The sequence below is a fragment of the Salvelinus sp. IW2-2015 genome, linkage group LG18 (genome assembly GCF_002910315.2).
Source record: "Salvelinus sp. IW2-2015 linkage group LG18, ASM291031v2, whole genome shotgun sequence".
NCBI classification, from domain to species: domain Eukaryota; kingdom Metazoa; phylum Chordata; class Actinopteri; order Salmoniformes; family Salmonidae; genus Salvelinus; species Salvelinus sp. IW2-2015.
The window spans coordinates 18847086-18874120 of NC_036858.1; the positions used below are offsets into that span (position 1 = coordinate 18847086).

The 27035-nt window shown below is 40.9% G+C and overlaps 1 protein-coding gene across 1 annotated transcript in view; it reads right to left on the reverse strand.

Annotated features, from left to right (window-relative positions):
* Positions 1-2307: 2307 nt before the first annotated feature.
* The window catches only part of LOC111977890 (speckle-type POZ protein), a 45523-nt gene continuing 20795 nt past the window's right edge, over positions 2308-27035 (reverse strand). The window contains exons 2-10 of the mRNA XM_024007665.2: positions 13949-14142; positions 13710-13831; positions 13308-13459; positions 12274-12401; positions 11214-11391; positions 11024-11079; positions 10042-10164; positions 6349-6491; positions 2308-6209 (exon numbers count right to left, since the gene is read on the reverse strand). Of these exons, the coding sequence (XP_023863433.1) occupies positions 6065-6209; positions 6349-6491; positions 10042-10164; positions 11024-11079; positions 11214-11391; positions 12274-12401; positions 13308-13459; positions 13710-13831; positions 13949-14026 (1125 nt within the window). The 5' untranslated portion in view covers positions 14027-14142 and the 3' untranslated portion in view covers positions 2308-6064. The remainder of the gene's footprint in view (positions 6210-6348; positions 6492-10041; positions 10165-11023; positions 11080-11213; positions 11392-12273; positions 12402-13307; positions 13460-13709; positions 13832-13948; positions 14143-27035) is intronic.

Below are 27035 nucleotides of genomic sequence, written 5' to 3' on the forward strand. Positions count from 1 at the left end.
CAGTTTTCTCTGGAATGGTTTGTCCTCTGACAAATCAACTGTAAATTTCAGTGTTCCTCAAGGTTCCATTTTAGGACCACTATTGGTTTCACTATATATTTACCTTTTGGGGATGTCATTCGAAAACATAATGTTAACTTTCATTGCTATGCGGATGACACCACAGCTGTTACATTTCAATGAAACATGGTGAAGCCCCAAAATTGCCCTCCCTGGAAGCCCGGTTTCAGACATAAGGAAGTGGATGGTTTGCAAACTTTCTACTTTTAAACTCGGACAAAACAGAGATGCTTGTTCTAGGTCCCAAGAAACAAATAGGGACCATGCCTCAGGACTACCTGGCATGATGACTCCTTGCTGTCCCCAGTCCACCTGGCCGTGCTGCTGCTCCAGTTTCAACTGTTCTGCCTGTGGCTATGGAACCCTGACCTGTTCACCGGACGTGCTACCTGTCCCAGACCTGCTGTTTTCAACTCTCTAGAGACAGCAGGAGCGGTAGAGATACTCTTAATGATCGGCTATGAAAAGCCAACTGACATTTACTGAGGTGCTGACTTGTTGCACTCTTGACAACCACTGTGATTATTATTTGACCATGCTGGTCATTTATGAACATTTGAACATCTTTGCCATGTTCTGTTTTAATCTCCACCCGGCACAGCCAGAAGAGGACTGGTCACCCCTCATAGCCTGGTTCYTCTCTAGGTTTCTTCCTAGGTTTTGGCCTTTCTAAGGAGTTTTTCCTAGCCACCGTGCTTCTACACCTGCATTGTTTGCTGTTTGGGGTTTTAGGCTGGGTTTCTGTACAGCACTGAGATATCAGCTGATGTAAGAAGGGCTATATAAATACATTTGATTTGATTTAACTAAATATACAGGTTAAAAAAAATATACTTGTATTAATTTACAAAATAATTTACATTATGTTTTCGAATGATGTTTATGGTTAGGTACATTGGTGCAACGACATTGTTTTTTTATGCACTTGTTAAATCATCACCCGTTTGGCGAAGTAGGCTGTGATTCRATGATACATTAACAGGCAAAGCATTGATTATTTGCAAAGCAGGACAAGCTAGTTAACCTAGTAATCATCAACCATGTGTAGTTAACTAGTGATTATGTTAAGAWTGATTGTTTTTTATAAGTTAAGTTTCATGCTAGCTAGCAACTAACCTTGGCTCATTGCTGCACTCGCGTAAAAGGTGGTCAGCCTGCCACGCAGTCGYCTCGTGGAGTGAAATATAAATCGGCGTCCAAAAATGCAGATTACCGATTATGAAAACTTAAAATCGGCCRACCTCTAGTCCTTTCTAACTCAGTTGCCGGAAAGGAAGGAAACCGCTCAGGGATTTCACCACGAGGCCAWTGGTGACTTTAAAACATGAGTTTAATGGCTGTGATAGGAGAAAACTGAGGATGGATCAACAACATTGTAGTTATGCCACAATACTAACCTAAATGGCAGTGAAATAAGTACAAATATGAATCCTGTTTGTAATAAGGCACAAACGTAAAACTGCAAAAATTCTGGCAAAGAATTTCACTTTATGGCCTGAATACAAATTGTTATGTTTGGTGCAAATCCAACAACTCATTACGGAGTACCCCTTCATATTTTCAGGCATGGTAGTGCCTGCATCATGATATGGCTATGCTTGTCATCTGCAAGGATTAGGGACTTTAGGTTAAAAATAACAAATAGAGCTAAGCACAGGCAAAATCCTAGAGAAAAAAAACAGTTTTCGGTCTGCTTTTCAACAGACACTGGGAGACAAATTCACCTTTCAGCAGGACAATACCCTAAAACGTAAGGCCAAATATATACACTGGAGTTGATTAGCATGAGGACATTGAATGTGCCTAGTTAACAGTTTTGACTTCAATCTACTGGAAAATCCATGGCAAGACTTGAAAATGGCTGTCTAGCAATGATCAACAACCAACTTGACACAGCTTGAAGTGTAAAAAGAATAAAGGTGCAAACATTGTACAATTCAGGTGTGCAAAGCTCTGAGACTTACCCAGAAAKATTCACAGCTGTAATCGCTGCCAAAGGTGATTCTAACATGTACTGACTTACGGGTGTAAAATTATGTATGGAAGATATCTGTATTTTATGTTCAATAAATTTGCAAAYATTTCTAAAAACATGTTTTCACTTTGTCATTATGGGGTAGTGTGTGTAGATGGGTGATAAAATCAATTTAATCCATTTTGAATTTCGACTAACAACAAAATGTGGAATAAGTCAAGAGGTATGAATACAAAACATGTTATCACACAATGAACCAAGACTGTGCTGCATTCATTACAAAATAGCTGTGGTTTATTCCTCTGGGAAGAAAAAAAACGGCAATAACTAAGCATTACCAGACATGTCTACAGGAAAGAAACGGTTAATTTGCAGCCAGGTAAAAACCGTAGTGAAATATTAGATTTTATACTTAGTTTTCAAATTCTGGTTATTCTCTCCCAGGGCCGAGCGGCCCCCCCAAAAAACTGCTTTTCAATTTTATGGTTGAAATTTTTTGTTTACATTGTGTGTGTCTGTACAAATTCCTATGAAAAACAATGAGGACAGTTCTGAGGAAAAACAACTAGAAAGTAAATCACAAAAAAAATATATACAAGCCTGATTGAAGCCTAACGTAAAATTGTAACTGATGCACAACATGTTCTCTGGGTTGTTTTCAAACAGAAATCCAGAGATTTCAAGACAGATCCACACACAAAATTACAATTAGATCATGACCCCCCCCAAAAAACATTTTACATCCACTCTTTCTTTTCTATTGATAAAATAAGATGCAGATCAAGCAACATTCCATATAGGAGAGGGTTTTCTTTTCTTTTTGTGTCTCTTGCAGAGAATTTAGCTTTAATCCTCAAGCTTCCAACATATTTTACATATGTGGATTTCCAACTGTTAGCGAAACAATGGGAGTGGTAGGGGTTAATGCATGCTTAAAAGAGTAAGCCCAAATCCTCAAAGTCACATTAAATCAAATTGTATAGCAACCAAAATATCTTAACAAGTGACATGTAAAATATTATACAGATGTAGGATCTTAATTTGATCACCCTGTTGCAGGAAACGTCCTGCTAAGCAGGTAATGTTAACTTGTAGAGTATTCGAGGTTTAAAAAGGATTCTTAAGTTTATAATTTACGCATAAAAATTCAGACTTGATTTGCTTTAAAACATTTATCAACCCCTACAAAAATGTCCATTAATTATAATCCACATAATAATTGACATTTCCTGTTGCTGCAGGAGCACTTTCCTGATGTAGCAAACTGTCTCAAATTAAGATCCCATATCTGTAGGAATTCTGGTATTATATAGAATTTTTTCTTGTTCTGAGAATACACACCAATACAGCACTATATGTACATTCAGAGAATAGCTGGTTTCTGTATTACAGTTCTACCAAGTATTCATACCACTGACAGACTTTTATAAAAGGTGTTTTGACTGCAACTAAATCAACTGTAATTTGGATTTTGTATACGCTCATACCTAGTAATAACCAGTTATAACCAATGCGAGTACATAAGGTGCTCCATCTCGGCAGGTGATCCGTCTTTCAGGACAARATCACTGCAACAGGTCCCCCTCCACCCTATGATGATATGCATTACTTAATATTATGTCTCTAGAGAAACCTGATATCACAACTTTTTTAGATTTTCCCTACAATAACTACTTTTTGGATAATACACCAATACGGCTCTCTGTGTAGATTCAGAGTATCTGAGTTCTGTATTACAGTTCTATCAWGTATGTATACCATTGGCAGATTTGTATTATGCACAAATATAAGGAAATTTTGGTTTTGTACAGTCATAAGATACGTGGTATAGAAAAGTACAATCTTAGGTGAGTACATGGAGAGCTACAGGAAAMTGCCAAAATAAAAGGAAACACTTGAGCAAATGAGGAATACAAAGGATACTGAAAGCAGGTGCATTTACACAGATGTGGTTCCGGAGTTAATTAAGCAATTAACCGCCAATCATGCTTAGGGTATAAAAGGCCAGTTGCCTATTATTTTGATTAACGTGGCTAGAAGAGATTTCAGTGACTTTGAAAGAGGGGTCTCAAAGGAGCATAGGACGATAAACCTAAAATTAGACACCGGCATTGCTTTGCTCTTACTGAAGCATTTTGCATACGTAGGCAATGTTCTGCTTTTCTGTAGCTTGTTCTAAAACCATTATTTGGACAACAGTAATAGCCTATGCATTATGCTGATTCCTGCTATTTAAGTGTCTGCCTGTCCACTCACTCTCCCCACTGTGCGCACGGAGGAGGGAGAGAYGCMTTCAGAGAAGCACAAGCATATGACCAATGCCCAAACTGCAATTGTGGGAAAAATTGTTTTCAAAGCATCTACTATCGTTCTAGTTGAGAGGAGAGCCAGAGCTTTGTGAGTATATCATTTATTTCTCACTTCTTAATATTGAGTTTAAGGCACCACTTTACAACCGGAGGAGGCTGTAGTATAGTTTTGATGCAGAGCACACCATGTGCAGTAAATAGGCCAACATCACATAGCCTAGGCCTAGYGCTGCAAAGTGTTTGTAGGATATTAGCTGATGTTTACTGCTATATTAATAAATAAGCCTAAATGGCTATCTAGCAACAATATCATATTTAGAGTTAGCAATCTAGCTAAGTGTTTTGAGACCCCACTTCCTCAGGTGGTGAATAATATAGCCTATTAAGCCGATATGCACAAAAATGTCWGCAAATTCTCTGATGAGCCTAAAATAAATCTGATCATTCGGGATCCTATTTTGACAGGTTGCAAATAAACAATTATAAATCATGCATTCCCTGGATGTTAAATCAAATCGCTTACTTTTCGAATCATAGGGTACCAAGACAGACAACTGAGATGGTAGCCTACCTGTCTTGACACCCTATTAAGACACGTTATGTTGGCGGTTCCTTTATTTTGGCAGTCACCTGTATACAGCATTTCTGCAAATGATCTGTCTATCTGGTCAAAATCACAGATACAGGTCTCCCTCCACCCTCTGATGGTATGGCTAACTTGTTTTTTAAAAATGACTCCAAAGCGGTATAATTTTTTTAAGAGTCCACATTGATACAGAAACACTAAACAATGATTTAGATTTATTAAGAACAAGTTGATTGACAAAGTCATGAAAAATTTAAAGAATTTAATAAACCATCTCTGGGCTATGATAAAAAATATGCCTCAGGGGTCAAAATGACCCATCGCTAGCTTGAAGGTTAAAGGGTATTTGTCCTTGGCGGTCCAACGGTTTCGCCCACTAAGCTTGCGTTATGTGTGCTTCTCTACTACAGTACTCTGTATCGCTGCAGCGGCAGCGGCATTTGACAAAGGGCTGACCTGTAACATTAGTGCAACATTTTCCCCACTACTATAAAAACAGGGTTTCCACAGTCTTTGAACAGGCCCTTGGCCCTGGGCTCCTAGGTCATCCTGGTAAACAGGCCCATTCCTTCATGCTGCCTCTACTTAACCAGTCTATCAAATAGGCCCTTTTCGCCCTTTTTTCGATTGACACCTGCGCCTATGGTTGTCAACCAATGAGAACAGAGAAAGGGACAGACAAAGCTAATCTACACATGTGTAGTGAAGGCCTTGCTATGCGCCACTCCACTTTGCTCTCGTCCTCTTGTATCCTCCATGTTCGAAAGAGTGTTTCTTGTGGGCTTGGTTGGATTTGTCAATTTCTTCCCCCCCAATCTCCTATGCAGTTGGTAGACTGCATGTCATCGAAGGACGCAGGCCTTCTTGTGGTTACGGGTTCACAACAAACACCGACCTCATTAAGCCAGAGCTGAGGAGAAAGAGGGTTTTTAGCGTAGCCTAGCAGCTCATTGTAAACAAAACATCCCCTTCTTATCCTGACTGTTGGCCCTCTCCTCCATTTTCCCCCCTCTATCTCAGAAGACAAATACAGCAGGTTCAGATATGGGACGGAGGGGTTGAGGGAGAGGCGTTAACTGTGGTGGGGAGGGATTTCCCCTGTGCGTGCGAGGAGGGCGGGTGGTGGTATGTGTGTTAAGACTGTTTGAGGCGTTTCCGGGGCGGTCCCAGGAAGGGGTACTGGGCCGAGGCCAGTGAGCGGTAGGCTTCGGCCACCAGGTGAGGATGGGACGCCACCATGGACTTCCAGCCCGCCGTCTCCATAACCTCGGCAGCATGGCTAGAGAGAGAGAGGGGGGGGGGGACAATTTCAAAAACTAAAATGTGCACTGGGTACCCTGGAACAAGATTAAGRAACACTGGTATAGGAGACTGCTAGCTCGTTGTGCCCCCCCGAACACACACAGTAGTTAACTCACTAGTTGATGAAGTCCACAGCCTGTGTTTTGAGCTGGTCGGCGCTGTGCAGGTCTGCCAGGATGAGGATCTCTGCAGCGTTCTCCACAGACAGACTGGTGCACAGCGCATCCTCACACATCACCTTCAGCCTCTCAAGAGCATACTGAGACGCACAGAGAGACAGACAGAGACACAGATGGATGAGGTGGGTTAGGGAGAGAAGGAACATGAAAACGAGGACAAACAAAACACTAAGGAAAAAATGTATCTTCTATGAAAATTGTTCTTCTAAGTGACAGGCAATGTGCTCAGGTGGAGGCATAGGGTTTTTACAGACACAATCTTTCCATTAGAACCTTTCACGGGTATTGTACAGGGCTCGACAACCCTCCAGAGCAGTTCATCATCCGTGTCAGAGGCCCGCCTGGGCTTGTAACACTTTGTTTTGTAATAATGCAATTTTCAATCKAGGCTAAATAATTGATAGGAAAAAAAGACGAATTCCTGAAGCCATTAGTTCGTTAAGTAGATTCTTTATCACACTCGCGCCGCACACATAACCTAGTTTGAGCGGAATAATCCGTCAGGTAGCCAGAGAGTGCAGCTCTTAACTGGTTGTCGCGTGGAGCAGCTCACAGAATTCAAAAAGTTTGGTCTGAAGTCTTGGGTGAGTCTTTACGATGCGCAATTCAGTCATCATTCTCCATTTGAATGAACATTTCTTAAGGCTTTCCCAACAAATCTTCCCAATTAAATGTTTACTGCAAAGTAGGCCTACCTGGCAGAATGATACTACTACCAATCTTGGGGTATTGGTTTTGCAAACTCTGCCGTCACATGTAGCCTACACTTTTAGTGCATTGGCGTACAGTACAAAAACACAGTACAGAAATACAGCTAGCCAAACAATGGTCTCTTGCTAGGTGCACAATTKAATTTAAGGACAACTACACCTCCTAAATGTTTATTTTTTTATTGTTCCATGAATTTAGCAAAAGATACGATTTTATAGTGCCCTACAACAGACTGCTGACTGTTCAAAATCGCTAACAATAACACCCTTTTTACCCTTCAAACAATCTATGTTAATATGATATTGACAASTTAAATTGTAACTATTTGWGTATGGAGGGTAGGTCATTATAGGYTATAGGCTACWTACTCAGCCAGAAWACTAAAGATAAAATGTAAATTATGCTTTGAGTTGGCACTGGCCCAGTATACTGGCAAATTTACCTGAATGTCAAGCCCTGTTTCAAGAGTAGATTCAGCCCAATTGCGTAATTTTATATAAATGGGGTACACTGTACATTTCACGTCTTTATAAACATCAGGTTTGAAACATATCCTTCAATGTATTAGTGTTATTGAGGGGGAAGAAGAAGGGGGAGGCATTTCAAGGACATTGTTGGAAGGAATATTTTGAAACGGTGAGGAACTGCCCGATTCATATGCAAACAGAAGAAAACCGGAGGGGCTATCAGCATTTGTACAATAAGAAACACTTGAATTCATTTTCTGTGTCTTCATGAAAACGACCGTGAACTTGTCCCCAGAAAAAAAWACAGTTTCGTTTTCCATTGTGAAACGTTGCTACAGTGGGCTCTACCGAAGACCACTCTAATTTATTTTACATGACACCACAATTTGCATACCGCCCCAACAGATCCACTGACGAAGTAAACGCCATCGCACTGCTCTCCCACCTGGACAAGAGGATTACCTATGTAAGAATGCTGTTCGCCAATTACTACAGCTCAGCCTTCAACACCATAGTGCACTCCAAGCTCATCACTAAGCTCRGGGCCCTGGGTCTGAAGCCCTTCCTGTGCAACTGGGTCCTGGACTTCCTGATGGGCCAACCCCAAGTGGTGAAGGTAAACAACAACACCGGGGTGTGTGCTCAGTCCCCTCCTWCACTCCCTGTTCACCCATGACTGCGTGGCCATGCACATCTCCAACTCAAGTTTGTTGATGACAACAGTGGTAGGCCTGACTACCAACAACAACAAGACAGCCTACAGGAAGGAGGCGAGTGCCTTGGCAGAGTGGTGCCAGGAAAATAACCTCTCCGTCGTCAATGTCAACAATACGAAGGAGCTGATTGTTGACTAAAGGAGACCGAGAGAGCATGCCCTCATCCACATCAACAGGGCTGCAGTGGATGGTCAAAAGCAGAGGTTGGGACAGAAGGAACAGAAGACCGGAAAATAACTAAATCAGAAACGAAAGTGATATCTATATTGTTCCGGAAACAAACAGTTATTTTAAAAGCATGAGAACCGGTTAATGTTCTTTCACATTCCGGRCATTTTTTTCAGTCCCACAAAACACACAACAAGGCTCCTATAACAAAGCCCTCACTCTGTCACTCAGAAAGGTATTCCAGTGTCTGCCTGTCAGTTGAAAATCTTTGTGTGCATGTGTAGGCAACGTGGATTATCTTTTTCAATGCTARTTAAGGATACTATAGTTTTCACATTTCACATTGAATTTATTAACTATAAAAAGGCAAGACGTGTTTTTAATTCGGGTTCCGCTCTGCACACACACAAGCTTGTTAGCTCTAGTCCAACTCTCGGAAGTTCAAAGATATTCAAAAAGTATATCTTCCCCCATAGAAGCYGCTCCTCCGTAAGTATAATTCTGTGGGCCTAATTAAGATAATGTATGTCATAAGATCTCCAGCGCTTCAAGCCAAGCCTCCTACTCCTCCTCCACCCTCTCTCGCAACCCGCAAAATTCCAGTCGCAACTCACGCCCTACACTTGGTTGTCCATYGCGCATGTAAACAACTATAGCCTAGGCAGCCGATAGCGCCCACGCCTAGGCTAAAACAACTATAGTTTGCCCGCTCCATAGCAAGCTGCTCTATCCCCGGTGAAGTAATTTAATGTTGAGCTAATGTAAAAAATAAAAAATAAAAAAAAGGAACAGAAAGGAACTATACAAACTGGTACTTTTTGTTGTTGTTTGAACCAGTTCAGAAATGCATTTTGTAGGTTGGAAGAATGGAATGAAACAAATAACCCAACACCCTGCAATTCTATCCATTTTGCTATAGGGGTTTGTAGTGTATTTATATGCTGTATTCTTCACATAGCTCATTCTAATATTTCTACTACTGTAAATTGCATTTTAGTTACACTGTTTACACACACACACCACATATTGAATTATATTCTGAATTCTTGAGTTTACTAATCCACTGTATCTACTGCTGTACATTTAATTCCTAGTACATCTTGTGTAAATGCATCTGGTGTAGATTGCATTTGGATTACTGTTAGTGCTATTCGGGTTGTTAATTGGACTCGTTCCGACATTTGAGTTGTTGTTCTTTCTTTTGTTGTTTTATTTAGTTGATTATTTGTGTACCTGTCTTGACATTTTACTGCATTGATAGGTGCTAGTAATATAATCATTTGCTGCACACGCTATAACATCTGCTAAACTGTGTACGTGACCAATRAACTTTGATGCTTCCTTGTCGCTACGGGGTGAAGTTTCCCCTAGGTACAGATCTAGGATCAGCTGCGCATTTAGTTTTTGCCCTAGCAATACACAGTGGATTCATATAATAAAAGCTTAATAATGAGTTGGTTATTTGAATCCGCTGTGTAGTGCTAGGGCAAAAACTAAAAAACGTGCGCCCCTTAGGATCCCCCAGGACCAAGAATGGGAACACTGGTCAAGGGTCAACTTCACCCTACCTTGTCAGCGGCTGCTAGAAGGTCGTCAGCCATCTTGTCCAAGTTGGGGGCCTTGTCTGTGTAGATGAAACACATCATCTCCTTGAAGACCTCTGGCTCCACGTCGTTGATCTCCACTCGGTTCTAGAGAGGTGGAGAGAGCAGGTGAGAGAAAAACGGTGAGGCAGAGAAAGGGGGAAGGAGAAAGCCAGAGAGAGATTCGATACATGTAAATTGCACATTTTTAGTAGTTTAATATTGATCCACGTGAGAGGAAGCCGAAGTGGAATAACGTACAACATGTGCATGATACATGTTTTTGTGGGGAACTTTGAGAGCTGCCCTTTCAATTACAAAATAGGAAACACAACTAAAACATCAAAGAGAAAATAGATTTCGGCGTCTTCCCCCTCATCGCTGTTCATTGACCATTGTGTGTCTGAAATTGTAAAAGGTGGACCATTTCTTTCGGTTTCAAAAAAGTTCAATTTGAAAAAACAAACAAAAAAAACCTTGCTCCATGACTGAAAAATGGCCTTGTTTTCTGAAAAGGATTTCAGAATGGTTGAGGCATCTCACACAATTTAATTTCTTATTGTTGCAAGCACAYAAAGGATAAGAAACGCAATTCCTGGGATTGGGCTGCTTTGAGATGATTTTATTTTAGAAACCCTATTGTTGGGTTTCGTCAAACAGCCTTGTGCAATAGAATGGTCTACGAAACACCTTTCACTATGAACTGACAGTAAGTCGCTGCAGATACTATAAGTATCTGCATTCTGTTAAATTATGCCATTACACCAGCAGATTGGGAATAAAATAGTGAAACAACCATTTTTTACAGAAATGTTTTAAGCCAAGAACAAAAAACATGACTTTGAAGTCAATATTATAAAAGAGGATGATTTACCTGGCTAAATAAAGCCAGGTATATATTTTTAGACGTACAAACATGTTAAGAGGATCCAAGTGAAGGAAGATTGAGGAAAGGGGCCCGACTCACCTTTTTGCTCTCCTCCATCTCATGCTCAAACATGGCACTGAAGACAGGCGAGCGTGCTGAGGAAAATACAAATATTTATTTAGATTAAAAGATTAGATCATGCCACTGGGCCTCAATAGAAATTGGAGGCGTCTGCATTTTATGAATGTGTGTGTGTGTGTGTGTGTGTGTGTGTGTGTTCTGTCTGTACCTGCTAATATGGCTTTGTGGGCCTGGAACTCCTGCCCGGCCACACACAGGGAGCAGTCGGTGAAGCGCGAGTTCTCCCACAGCCCGCCCAGCTCATCAGCCAGTCTGCAGTCAGGCACCTTCACCATGTTCATGGTGTTCTGACCCGAGATGTTCACAGAGTCCTGCACCACACTYACCTTGAGAAAACAGAGGCCGCGTTTAGACAGGCAGACCAATTCTAATCTTTTTTCCGCTATTTGGTCTTTTGATATCAGATCTGAAGACCAATTTGTGAGAAAAAAAAACAGAATTTGTTTGCCTGCCTGTCTAAACACAGCCAGAGAGTAAGCCCACCAAACCAACCTGGTCACAACAATGTGAAGCCACTAAAGCTGCTCTGTCTAAATACATACGGCCTTAAGCATAAATCAGCAAGTCCACAGATGATGAGAAGCGATAGTCCGGAGTCCCATTGTGACATATCTATGCGGCTCTGACACCACCATCTGTGGGGGACGCACAGCCCGAAYATGCACCTCCCCACAATTCCCAACAGACATGGCTCCGGTAAGAGTCCTGTTAACAGCTGGAAAAATAGCTTGAGCTGCACTGAGAAATCTAAAAGTATGAAAGCCAAAGGTCCAAWATTCTAGAATAGTTTTGGACTATGATAGACGCTTTGCCCAACGATCAAACGGATCCCATCAAAAAGAGACATTTATATTAACTAAGCCTTCCAATGTGCTCCAATGAAACAAAGACAACCACATCAACCCCCAAAAACAACTAAATCATTTAAAACAATGACAACCGCAGCAGCCCACCCAACCTCAGAGACATGAATAGCTGAGATACAGGGGGAATGTAAACCAGGCCACCTGAAATGAACACAAAGGACAGTCTGTACACTCTTGAATTTTCCCCATCTTCTTGTTTAAAGGAACATTTCACTACAAAATCAAAGTTTGTCAGATGTTTTCAGACCTGAAAAAATAGCCTAATGTCTAAAGATGATTAATTGATTTGACAGGAAAATTTCCCCTTTTAAGCCTGTCTCATTTAGTGGAATGGGGTCTTACCTCACAAAACAAGGTGAGCTTGTCGTCAGGCAGAAGACCGTTGGCCTCGTCCAACAGGAAGTCTCGGCGGATGAACTTCTTAAAGCCCCAGTCCTTCCCCTGGACAAACCGATATGCTCTCTGGCTTTCTGCAGAGCCAAGGAGAGAGGAAACGTTTGTGAGAAACACTTCTATTTATACATAGACTCATGTGTTGAACTAGAGTAAGGGTTTTCAACAGGCAGGTGGCCGATGAGCCAAATCTGGCCGGTGAGCTGATTTGACCCGCTAAAGGTTGTCTTGATAATACTTCAACAATTTGCAAATCTACTTTAGTTTATTTCATGATGTACACATTTGCAGCTAAACGCTGAATTGCAATGCAGACAAGAGAGACCAATGACAAAAATGTTCAAGCATACAATTCTATAGGGGTTTGCCGATCTGGCCATACTCGTATTTGTAATCGTATCGTATACTCGTAAACGTAAGTGCTTCAAAATGGTTCTTGGCAATAGCCTAGACCTACCTAATAATCTCTTTGCATGTTCATAGACCACAAAAAGCTCCAGGCACAGCGGAGGTGTGTGTGTTCTCAGAACTTGCAGCAGGCATGTTTGCTGTCACTCAGCATGCACATCGTGGTTTCATCTTTTTTTCCTACATCCTCGCCCACTTATTTTTTATCATATAAACAGCTGGCAGCAACAATCTAAATGACYGGAGCAAAACGTGCGAGGAGAACTGACTGAAGAAACTGTCATGCAATGAGGAGCTGAAGAGCGTTACAGCTGCGCTCTATCCAATCGTAGCAGCAGCATCAACATACAGCCYACCCATTTCTTTTTTAGACAGCTGAACTATCCAATTGAGTCATTAAGAGCATGCAGCATCTCTTGAGAAAGATGCGACTTGAGAAAGATGCGTGCTGGCAGCTGAAATTACTTTTTTCCAATCACAAAAAGACTTGTATCACAATTGTATCTGGAAAATGTMCCATATATGTTACGATACTTGTTTTATCCATCAGAGTGGCTACTGCTAACCCCACTCACCCATGGCTTTGGTCTCCTCTCCCTTGGCGTTGAGGATGGAGAACTTGAACTTGGCACGCACCTCAGCCTTGGGACAGCTAACCAGGAGCAAGTAGAGGGAAAGGTAGTCTTTGCTCTCCTCATCCAGCCCTTTAGGGTTCACCCGCAGACACCTGTTAGAATTATGAGCGAGGAAACAGTCAATATTCAACAGTTAAACACAGCACTCTCATCAAAGCGGTTAGCTACCATTGACACAAGAGTTGGGCTGCTAGCAGCAAAAGTTGCACTGGTGCCATTGCTAACTCTCCAAGCAACAACATCTGGTGATAATGCCTTAGTCATTGTGTCGAATTTTGATGGTCTTTCATAACAAATACAACATCTTGAAACATGTAAAGAAAAATCTTATCCACCACGCACCATTTGAGCTTGTCATTGGCTCCTGAGGAGAAGGTGGAGCTCTTAATGACCTCGCCCATCTCCTCACGACAGAAGCTGAAGTTGTTGATGGTCCACATGTAGGAGAATTTTACCACTTTGATCTGTGGGGGGGAACGCCGTCAGAGATGGGAGGCAATATAATGAAGAGATGCGTGCTCTGACCTCCTGAGAAAATAATTATTCTAATCCCCAACCCCACACTTACACCCATCCCTTACCTGAGTGTAGCACCAGCTCTCCGCCACAGGCCCGCTGGACATTTCCGCAGGGGGAGGGGGACTCGGGACTCTTGACATCGCCAGGGTGGCAGCAGGTCGTGGCGGAGTGTGGGAGAATCTGTTCTTTCAGAGGTCCAGAATCACTCCAGAGTCTAAGATGTGTCGACAAAYCTCAGGCGGTAACAATTTGTGCCCTGAAAAAAGACAGGGGACAGGTCTGAGCAGGACTTTCAAAACGAACATGTTCCAACTCCTGACACAGCCTTATGTAAATAGAAAATTATCCATTTCATGTTTCTTTTTTAATTCCTGAATTATATAGACCACTTTCCCATCTAGCCCAGGCTAGCGCTCCCAAGTCAGCAGTCTGAAAAATATGCAATTGATTGACCTCACCAGAAGCCTAACCACCATGCAACATCCTCCATACAACGCCCAACAAGGATAGATGCTGCCCATATCTCATTAGTCTAGACCAGGGTTTTCCAAACACTTTTTAGTTTTTGCCCAAACACTACACAGATGATTTTAATAATCAACTAATCATCAAGACTTAATCATTTGAATTAACTGTGTAATGTTAAGGGGAAAAAACAAAAAACGTKCACCCCTTGGGGTCCCGAAGACAAGAGTTTGGGAAACGCTGGTCTAGACTSATGTAAACTCAATATAATTTCTATTAATTCTCCCTAACTCTGTATGAGGCAGTGCTGCACGCCTAGAGATTGCCAGTGAGGGCCATGATTCAGGCTGGATAAATTGTCCATGACCCTTTGGGGACAGCGGACGATTGATGCCCATGGCCTCCTCCACTCCAGGATCAATAACCTCCACAATGAAAATTAAGTCTCAAAATGAACTGTAAATAAACCAGGGAGAGAGCTACTCCTGTGTGGAATTCGCTGCCGACAGATTGTAGACCTCCCAAGCGCTAGCGAGCCACACAAACAGTTTGTTGGCTTACTGCTCATTGGATGAGAAATGATGGACAATTAGCCTTGCTAACAAATTGACCGCGTTTTCTTAGCAGTCTGACAGTATACACTACATGACCAAAAGTATGTGGACATCTGCTTGTCGAACATCTCATTCCAAAATCATGGGYATTAATATGGAGTTGGTCCCCCATTTACTGCTATAACAGCCTTCACTCTTCTGGGAAGGCTTTACATTAGATGTTGGAACCTTGCTGCGGGGACTTAATTCCATTCAGCTACAAGAGCATTACATGCTGACCACACAGATAGCGTCGCATGCGTTGCAAAATATATGTACACATACATGTTATTCAATCATTGCACCCACACTGCTCACGAGCATCTGCGTTGCAGGTGATAAAATTGCCAGGTGCTAAAGTGGATTCTATTTGTGGACACGCTGCAAGTTCTGCCTCTCCAATCTCCTCATTGGCTTTTAGAAGTATATACCCACGTGGCATCTCCTCATTGGTTACACCTACGTGGGTGATTGAAAGATGAACTGAGGTCGGTTATGGTAATACACCTTATGAAAGTTTGTTGCCAATTGCCATATAAAGTCCAAAGAAGAAAAAGCCTGGAAGGAGGAGAGATGACTAGAAACGATGCGGTTGACTGTTGTGTGTGGATTAATTGTCCGAGTAGTGGACCTTGTGCATTTCAGGGAAAATAAGTCAATGTATATATCCCAGGACAAATTAGCTAGCAACAGCAAGCTAGCTATCTAAATACAAGGTAGTTATGTGTCCATGGTATCGCAACAGGACAAGTAAACCAAATATCTTGTTTGTATTTTCCTAGGATTCAAAGCCTATGTCAAAGAACTGTCATGGAGCACGTGTGCGACTAAGTTGAAAGATGTTGGCGCACCAAGAAATTTAGGAACAGAATAAAACATATTTGCGATATTAAAGCAAGAATCGTACATTTTTCTAGGTGCACTAGTGCTCCCAAATAAAATTCCAGGTCCCACAGCAAAATATTTAAGCGCATATGYGAGTAAAATAGTCACTGTACAGCAGTGTAGAGCATTTTCCCCMAAAAAATGTTGCCTTCTAAAGAGCACAAACTTGAATGTTGTGCAAATTCTGTGCAACTTCCAGCGTGCGTTTACTGTGAACACAGAGGCTGTACCAGCTTTAAATGTACTGTTTTAACAGTGGCCAATTAGGCTACTGTGGCTATTTGATCATAATGTAGGCCTACCAGATGTAGAAATGTAGAAAATGTTCAGAACCGACACTGAATCGCAGGAGCTAACTTCTAGCTATGTAGAAGATGGACGGAAGAACACCCAGTGCTGTTTACCTGAGATGCCATCATCACACAGTCCTTCTCGTATGTGTCCGCTATGACTTCCTTTGTGTCGGAAAGAAAGGCTGAACAGTATTGGTTGTAGCCAAATTGACACTMAAATAATGGCTGACCAATGGAGAAGCATCATCCACACCTCCCACTAAAGCCCGCCCACAGCTGTTGGGTCAAAAGTGCACACGAAGAACAAGTGTTCCCCCCCCCCCCAAAAAAAAGCAACAACAAAAAAGCACTGCAAGCAAAGGGGGCAGCCTAGCCAAAATGGAGCGTGGTTGATAGCGAAATTAAATTTGAGTTTTGTTTTCAAATACATTTTTTGTTTGAAACATTTTTTGGGAATAAAATGCATACAGTTTATTGCTCTATTACAAAATATTTGATTGCAAATTATTATTWTTTTTACTTTGAAGCATCGTTTTTTGCTTTCAGAACAATTATTTTTGATTGAAAAGAAAAAAGTTTTGCTATTGACAAAAAGACACAAATGTACCTCCATAGAACATAGTCCTAGAGAGAGAATCAGCAAACTCACACATGCACACCCCCGTAAAAGCACCCGTCAATCAAAGCCATCCGCGTACAGTCCCTTCAGAAAGTATTCAGATCCCTTGACATTTTCCAGGTAGGTTACAGCCTTATTCTAAAATGTATTACATTGTWTTTTACTCTCAATCTACACACAATACCCCATAATGACAAAGCAAAAACAGGTTTTTAGAAAAAGTTTAATTTATAAAAAAATTACTTTAATATCACAAACATTCAGACCCTTTAACTTCTCTAGGGTAGGTGGCAGCATTCAAAATTTTGGATGAAATGCATGTCCAAATTAAACTGCCTGCTTCTTGGGCCCAGAAGATATGATATGCATATAACTGGTAGATTTGGATAGAAAACACTCTAAAGTTTCCAAAACTGTTAAAATAGTGTCTGAGTATAACAGAACTGATTTGGCAGGCGAAAACCTGAGAAAAATCCATTCAGGAAGTTKTTTTTTTGGTTTTGTAGTTTTCTATTCAATGCCATTACAGTATCCATTGACTTAGGACTCAAATTGCAGTTTCTATGCCTTCCACTAGATGTCAAACAGTCTTTAGAACATTTTTCAGGCTTGTATTCTGAATAATGAGGAAGTAAGAGCAGTCTGAATGAGTGGACCCTAAAGTGTCACAGAGCTTTTTCATGCGCGAGACCGAGAGAGTGGCGTTTCTTGTTTACCTTTTAAATTGACGACGTTATTGTCCGGTTGAATATGATCGATTATTTAGGCTAAAAACAACCTGAGGATTGATATATAAACATCGTTGACATGTTTCTATGAACTTTACGGATAAATTTGGATTTTTTTGTCTGCCTGTTTTGACTGCGTTTGAGCCTGTGGATTACTGAAGAAAACGAAAGAGGTTTTTGGATAAAAGAGACTTTATCGAAAAAAAAGGAACATTTATTGAGTAAATGAATGTCTGCTGAGTGCAACCATATGAAGATCATCAAGGGATTAATTTTATCTCTTTTCTGACTTGTGTAACTGTTCTACTTGGCTGGTTACTGTTTGTAATGATTTGTCTAGTGGGCTATGTTCTCAAATAATCTTAAGTTATGCTTTCGCCGTAAAGCATTTTAAAAATCTGACACTGTGGTTGGATTCACAAAAAGTTAATCTTTAAACCTATGTAAAATATGTTTTGTTATCTGAATTTTTATAATGAGTATTTCTGTAYTTGAATTTGGCGCCCAGCAGTTTTCACTGGCTGTTAAAGAGRTGGGACGCTAACGTCTCACGTACCCAAGAGAGGTTAATCAGTACTTTGTTGAAGCACCTTTTGCAGCGATTACAGCCTCGAGTCTTCTTGGGGATGACGCTACAAGCTTGGCACACCTGTATTTGGGAAGTTTCTCCCATTCTTCTCTGTAAATCCTCTAAAGCTGTCAGGTTGGATGGGGAGCGCTGCTGCACAGCTTTTTTCAGGTCTCTTCAGAGATGTTTGATGGGGTTCAAGTCCAGGCTCTGGCTGGGCCACTGAAGGACTTTGAGACTTGCCCCGAAGCCACTCCTGCATGGAGTGAAGCAGGTTTTCATCCCAGATCTCTCTGTACTTTGCTCCATTCATCTTTGCCCCAATCCTGCCTAGTCTCCCAGTCCCTGCCGCTGAAAAAAATCCCCACAGCATGATGCTGCTACCACCATGCTTCACCGTAGGGATGGTGCCAGGTATTCAGACCCGTTCTCCACATTTTGTTACATTACAGCCTTATTCTAAAATGGATTTMAAAAATATATCCTCATTCTACACACAATAYCCCATAATGACAAAGMGAACAGGTTTTTAGAAAGGTTTGCAAATGTATTAAAATAAAAAACCTTATTTACCTAAGCATTCAGACCCTTTGCTATGAGACTCAAAATTGAGCTCAGGTGCATCCTGTTTCCATTGATCATCCTTGAGATGTTTCCAAAACTTGTGCGTCCACCTGTGGTAGATTCAATTGATTGGACATGATTTGGAAAGGCACACACCTGCAACACTTTATAGTAAAACATTTATAAAAACCCTTGAATGAGTAGGTGTGTCCTAACCTTTGACTGGTACTGTGTGTATATATAGCCACCCTTTGCCTTGATGACAGCTTTGCACACTCTTGGCATTCTCTCAACCAGTTTTGAGGTAGTCACCTGGAATGCATTTCAATTAACAGGTGTGCCTTGTTAAAAGTTAATTTGTGGAATTTCTTTCCTTAATGCGTTTGAGCCAATCAGTGATGTCTTGACAWGGTAGGGGTGGTATACAGAAGATAGCCCTATTTGGTAAAAGACAGTCCATATTATGGCAAGAACAGCTCAAATAAGCAAAGGGAAACGACAGTCCATCATTACTTTAAGACATGAGGGTCAGGAAATACAGAACATTTCAAGAACAGTCACAAAAGSAGTCACAAAAACCAACAAGCGCTATGATGAAACTGACCCTCATGAGGACCGCAACAGGAAAGGAAGACCCTGAGTTCCCTCTGCTGCAAAGGATAAGTTCATTAGAATTACCAGCCWCAGAAATTGCAGCCCAAATAAATGCTTCAGAGTTCAAGTACCAGACACATCATAACATCAACTAACATCAACTGTTCAGGGGAGAATGCGTGAATCAGGCCTTCATGGCTGAATTGCTGCAAAGAAACCACCACTAAAGGACACCAATACAAAAAAACTTGCTTGGGCCAAGAACCACAAGCAATGGACATTAGACCGGTGGAAATCTGTCCTTTGTGATTAAACTGGTGGAAATAACCTACTCTGTGTCTTCTTGAGAAGCAGAGTAGTTGAACTGATGATCTCCACATGTGTGGTTTCCACCGTGATGCATGGAGGTGGTGGTGTGATGGTGTGGGGTTGCTTTGCTGGTGACACTGTCGGCGATATATTTAAATTAAGGCACACTTAACCAGCATGGCTACCACAGTATTCTGCAGCRATACGCCATCACATCTAGTGTGCGCGTTTACATTTTTGAATTTTTTTAACCGTTATTTACCTAGGCAAGTCAGTTAAGAACAAATTCTTATTTACAATGACAGCCTACACCGACCAAACCCGGACGACGCTGGGCCAATTGTGCGCCGCCATATGCGACTCCCAATCACAGCTGGTTGTGATACAGCCTGGATGATACAGCGCTTATTGGTACKATCATTTGTTTTTCAACAGGACAATGACCCAAAACACACCTCCAGGCTGTGTAAGAGCTATTTCACCAAGAAGGAGAGTGATGGAGTGCTGCGTCAGAGGGCATGGCCTCCACAATCACCCGACCTCAACCCAATTGAGATGGTTTGGGATGAGTTGGACCACAGAGTTTAAAAAAATATAATATTTAACCTTCATTTAAATAGCAATCAGTTAAGAACAAATTCATATTACAAATGACAGCCTACCGGGAACAGTGCTTTGTTCAGGGGCAGAATGACAGATTTTTACCTTGTCAGCTAGGACTCGATCCAGCAACCTTTCGGTTACAGGCTCAACGCTCTAAACCACTACGCCACCTGCCGCCCCAAAAAGCAGCCAACAAGTGCTCAGCATATGTTGGAACTCCTTCAAGACTGTTGGAAAAGCATTCCAGTAAAGATTGTGCAAAGCTGTCAAACGCAAAGAGTCTACTTTGAAGAATCTAAAATATATGTTGATGTTTAAGCCTTTTTTGGTTACTACTATGACTACATATGTGTTATTTAGATAATTTTGAAGTCTTCACTATTATTCTACAATGTAGAAAATAGTAAAAAAAAAAAAAAAAACTTGAATGAGTAGGTGTGTCCAAACTTCTAACTGGTACGTATATACAGTTGAAGTTGGAGGTTTACATACACTTAGCCAAATACATTTCAGCTCAGTTTTCACAATTCCTGCATTTAATCCTAGTAAAAATCCCTGTTTAGGTCAGATAGGATCACCACTTTATTTAAAGAATGTGAAATGTCAGAAAAATAGAGAGAGAATGATTCATTTCAGCTTTTATTTCTTTCATCACATCCCAGTGGGTCAGAAGTTTACATACACACAATTAGTATTTGGTAGTATTGCCTTCAAATTGTTAACTTGGGTCAAACGTGTTGGGTAGCCTTCCACAAGCGGCCCACAATAAGGTAAGTGAATTTTGTCCCATTCCTCCTGACAGATGGTGTAACGGAGTCAGGTTCGGAGCCTCCTTGCTAGCACATGCTTTTCAGTTCTGCCCACAAATTTTATAGATTAGAACACCTGGGCTTTGATGCCACTCTAATACCTTGACTTTGTTGTCCTGAAGCCATTTTGCAAACAACTTTGGAAGATGCTTGGGTTCATTGTCCATGAAAACCCATTTGATACAAGCTTTAACTTCGACTGATATCTTGAATGTGCTTCAATATACCACATAATTTCCTACCTATGATGCCATCTATATTGTGAAGTCACCAGTCCCTCCTGCAGAAAAGCACCCCCACAACATGATGCTGCCACCACCGTGCTTCACTGGTCTGGATGGTGTTCTTTAGCTTGCAGCCTCCCCTTTTCCTCCAAACATAACGATGGTCATTATGGCCAAACAGTTCTAGTTTGCTTCATCAGACCATAGTACATTTCTCAAAAAGTACGATCTTTGCCCCATGTGCATTGCAAACCGTAATCTGCTTTTTTGATGGCGATTGGAGCAGTGCTTCTCCTTGCTGACGGCCTTTCAGGTATTCGATATAGGACTCTTTACTATGGATATAGATACTTTTTGTACTTGTTCCTCCAGCATCTTCACAAGGTCCTTTGCTGTTTTCTGGGATTGATTTGCACTTTTCACACCAAAGTATTTATCTCTAGAGAGAACGCTTCCCTTCTGACAGTATACGGCAGCGTGGTCCCTGGTTCATACTTGCTACTATTGTTTGTACAGATGAACGTGCGTACCTTCAGGCGTTTGGAAATGGATGAACCAGACTTGTGGAGCTCTACAATTGTTTTCTTAGGTCTGGCTGTTTCTTTTGATTTCCATGATGTAAAGCAAAGCAGCCCTGAGTTGAAGGTAGGCCTTGAATAATCCACAGTTACACCTCCAATGACTCAAAGGAGTCAATAGCCTATCAGAGCCTATAACCATGACATTATTTTCTTGAATTTTCCAAGCCGTTAAAAAAGGCTCAGTCAACTTAGTGAATGTAAACTTCTGACCCACTGGAATTGTGATACAGTGAATTATAAGTGAAATAATCTGTCTGTAAACAATTGTTGGAAAAATTACTTGTGTCATGCACAAAGTAGATGTCCTAACCGACTAGCCAAAACTAYAGTTTGTTATCAAGAAATTTGTGGAGTGGTTGAAAAACGAGTTTCAATGACTCCAACCTAAGTGTATGTAAACTTCCGACTTCAACTGTATGTATGTATATATATATTTACCCCAAAAATATGGGGGATTGGAAATGATACAGCCACAATCTGCAATATATGAAAAATGCAATTATGTAATTCTGAGCCTTCATTCAACAGAGCAGTACAGACTTTTGTTGCACATAATTAACCTGTAGTCTATTTGACTGAAGCACCTCTGCCACTCGTTATACTGTCCAGCTTAGGCTGCAGCAGAAGCAAACTCCTTTGTTGGAGACTTTTGCCCGCGTGCATTGGCTGGTGAACGGCTGGCTCACGGAGAAACTCGTAAAGGCAATTTTTTAAAACTATTTTTATTAAGTATACCATGTTAATATTATTTCATAMCTTGATAGCGCTTCTTGGTCTATAAAAAAAATCTGAGCTGAATGTGAAGTCACAGGAAGCATAAGCTGCATTCGTTCACATGTGCAGAAAATATTTGGATGGTTCAAGGCTGACATTTGGTCATTTCAATAAAAATAAAAAAAACTTTGTAACATGACTAGCTATAGAAATGGAAACATTGTGATTTTAGTGTGCGCAGAACAGCTGGCTGGGGAACTAATTTACACGCGCCTATAGGCCTACTATATCTAGGCCTATAWCTAGTTTCTACAATGTTGACAGAATAAATACAGGAAAGTGTACATACTGTGTGATGATAAGACTTGGGCAGTATCCAGATTGTCATATCGACCTTGTGCCATTCTGGGATATTCGCTAATACCGGCACTCTACACAATGGGCACCATTTTCAAACGTCACTTTGCCTCTGTAATCCAAAAGGTTAGCAATTCTAACAAGTACATGTAAAATACGACAGAGAAAGCAAACTAAATGCTAATGAGCGTACCGAACATTTTATAGTCTCTGACCTAAACTATTTGCAGGGCCAACATCCCAGCTCCTAAAGTTATACAAGTAACAAACAAAACAATGCTACTCAAAGTTTCCTGCATGCACAAAACAAATATTAGATAGCATGGCTCTTGATTAAGGAACGGATTCTTTGCCATCACCAAGCGAAACTTTATTTTGGAAGAAACTAACCACTCAGCTAGATAGCTAACTTGCTAATTAGCAAACCAAATTCACAACTGCAGAGCATTTTTGTATATTTTAGACAGTTAATATTATAAGATATCTAGCTGGCAAACATTTGCAAATTTCATACTGTAGCTAGATCACCTGGCGCGTGCTGCACAACAGTGAATGACTCACAAGGCTCTGGTCTCTCGTCATTGTGTGCTTGTAAAAAAAACACCACGTGACTGGGGACTAGTGGTAAGCTTCATAATGAAAAACTGTGACAGGTGAAATGAAGGCAGCGATTTTCTTTACCTCCTAAATATTGCACAAGATAACTGCAGGAATTTGTCAACGAGGCCCTTCACTTCCCCAGAGTCAGATTAACTCCTGGATACTATTTTTATGTCTGTGTCCAGTATGAAGGAAGTTGGAAGTAGTTTCCCGAGCCCATCGATGGTGCGCTTAACAGCTACTGGATGTTTTCACGTTTCTAGGCATCAGTCCACTGTGCACAATTGTGTAGGCTATTGGCTTATTGTGCAACAACCTGGTATTTTCCTTTCATTATTCAGGACATTTAGAATGACAACAATTAGTTGCCTTGTGGGCTTATAAACAAATGATCTGGTAATCAGGTTATGAAATGTTGACAAAGAAATATTAAATTTGTCCTAGATCTATTGTTGTTAGACCAATGTGTCTCTCCTCACTGAAAAAATCGAGATCTGACCGGTCAAAAGTAAAATTTGTGGCAAAAATATCAGAATTGGGCTGCCTGTTTAAATGCAGTCAGAGGACTTGTATAGGCTAATTCACAAACAGGTAATATAATGTAGGCTAGTTTTGGTCACCTAATAGGCTATAGGGTCACATTGCCTTATATTGAACCAATTCCTCTACTAAAACATTTTTAGGAAGAGAAAGGTCCTCTCTTTAACCTCTCTAGGGTATGTGGGACGTCACTCATCAACAGCCAGTGATACTGCAGGGGCCCAATTAAACAGAAATCCCATAATTTAAAATTCCTCAAACATACAAGTATTTTACACAATTTTAAAGCTACACTTGTTGTAATCCAGCCAAAGTGTCCGATTTCAAAAGGTTTTACGACGAAAGCACACCAAACGATTATGTAAGGTATGAGCCAAGTCACAGAAATAGACAGCATTTTTTCCAGCTAAAGAGAGCATACAAAAGCAGAAATAGAGATGAAAGATTTTCAAAGGTTAGTGATTAATTTTATCAGATGACACTCATAGGACTTCTATGTTACACAATACATGTATTTTATGTTGATAAAGTTCATATTTATATCCAAAAATATGAGTTTAGGCAAGAGCTACAGGATCATTGCAAAAAGCCTGAGAAAATGCATAGCGGCCACTTAAAATGAATGACTACGAAAATTACTATAAATCAAACTTTCATTAAATCACACATGAAAGATATCAAATTAAAAGCTACACTGGTTGTGAATCCAGCAACATGTCAGAATTCATAGCTTTTCAGCGAAAGCATGAGTGCGATTATCTGAGCATAGCACCATTGTAACAAAGAGAGAAAACATTTCAACCTGCAGGAGCGACACAAAACGCAGAATAAAAATATAATTCATGCCTTACCTTTGACGAGCTTCTGTTGTTGGCACTCCAATATGGTCCCATAAACATCACAAATGGTCTTTTTTCGATTCATTCCGTCGATATATGTCCAAAATGTCCATTTATTTGGCGCGTTTTGATCCAGAAAAACAAGATATAAAGGTAACTGTAAACATTGCCAAAAAATGTCAAACTACTTTGTAATACAACTTTAGGTATTTTTTAACGTTAATAATCGATAAATTGAAGACGGAATGATATGTGTTCAATACAGGTTAAACGATATGTTGCATGTTCTGTTTGATTGAAACGCATGTCTAGGAACCAGGAGTGCCTCGACTTCAAGATGGCCGTATTTCTTCATTACACAAAGGAATAACCTCAAACTTATTTCTCACGGACTGTTGGACATCCAGTGGAAGCCGTAGGAACTGCAAGCAGTTGCTTGAAATCTGGGTTCCCAATGAAACCTCATTGAAAAGACAGTGCCTCAAAAAAAAATAAAAATCTGAATGGTTTTGTCCTCGGGGTTTCGCCTGGTACATAGTTTTTTATAGCTCACAGAATGATTCAAACAGTTTAGAAACTTCAGAGTGTTTTCTATCCAAATCTACTAATCAATATGCATATCCTATCTCCTGGTGATGAGTAACTGGCAGTTGAATTTGGTATGTTTTTCATCCAACGTGAAAATGCTGCCGCCCTACCTGAGAAGTTAAGCCCCAAATAAATATTAGTTAAAAACATAGCAAATGCTTCAAAATGCAATAGTCAATTGATGTTGAGCAATTGCAATTTAATCAGGAACAAAAATGCCATTTCAAACAACATTTCCTGTACAGATTAAGAGTAGAAGAATACAGGCATTTTCTGGTGGCAATGTCAGCAAAAAATAACTTGTCTAAGTGTTGGCGAACACAAGTCTGTCAGTGTTCACGCTGCATTCATTTAGCTGTGGCGATACGCCACTGCAAAATCATTGCCGCCACCAGTGGAGACGCCATAATTCAGGGCAGGTGGTCAGAAGCCCACAGTTGAGCCCACTGTTTATTCCCAAAATAATATTTGCCTGTTATTTTTGGCATTAATACGTGCTCAGCACTTCTGTGGGGGTGGGGCAGGCAGCGGAAAATACGAACGTATGGGTTGGTAATGTTCTTTAGTTGCGCCGTAATTGGATTAGTGTTCTGTCACTCATGGGGACCTACGTTCGACCTGAATGCCAAGCATAAGACTGGAGGATGGTGATGGCAGCATCATACTGTGGGGATGTTTTTCAGCGGTAGAGACTGAGAGACTAGTCAGGATCGAGGGAAAGATGAAAGAGTATAGTAGATCTTTGATGAAAACCCGCTCTCAGAGCGCTCAGGACCTCAGACTGGGGTGAAGGTTCACCTTCCAATGACAACGACTTAAGCGCACACATCTTTGAGTGGAAAGCCAGAGCCAGACTTGAACCCGACAACATCTCTGGAGAGACCTGAAAATAGCTGTGCGCGATGCTCCATCCAACCTGACAGGCTTGAGAGGATCTGCAGAGAAGAATGGGAGAAATCCGCAAATACAGGTGTGCAAGCTTGTAGTGTCATACCCAAGAAGATGGGAGAAATCCCAAATACAGGTGTGCCAAGCTTGTAGTGTCATTACCAAGAAGACTGGGAGGAATCCCAAATACAGGTGGTGCCAAAGCTTGTAGTGTCATACCCAAGAAGACTCGAGGCTGTAATCGTGCTTCAACAAGGTGCTTACACAAAGTTCTGAGTAAAAGGTCTGAATACTTATGTTGTTTAGATTGATTAGGGAAAACAATTTAATTCAATTTTAGAATAAGACATGCAACTAACAAAATGTGGAAAAAGTGAAGGGGTCTGAATACTTTCCAAATGCATTTTCTGTAGCTAAGAAGTAATACTAAGTGATGTTGTGTAGTAAGCTTGTTGTAGCCATGTGCCTCACCCATAATTTGGTGTCACTTAGCCTACTGTTCTGACTTGGTGGTGCACGTGTAGCTATAGCTTTGTGTTAGAGATGTAATCATCAAATATTGTAAAGAGCTTTCATTGGTCGCTTATATGCCGCCTTTGATTTAACCTACAGTTCTGACTAGGGACAAACAATATATCGGAACAATATGGACAATAATTAGCTAAAACATCGCAACTCGGCCGATGTCTAGTTTAACAGCTGATGTGCAAACCGCTGTCAAGTGACGTGCATACCTATATAAAGTAGGTAGATGAAGTAAATGCGTCAAATGAAAACAAATTAAAACA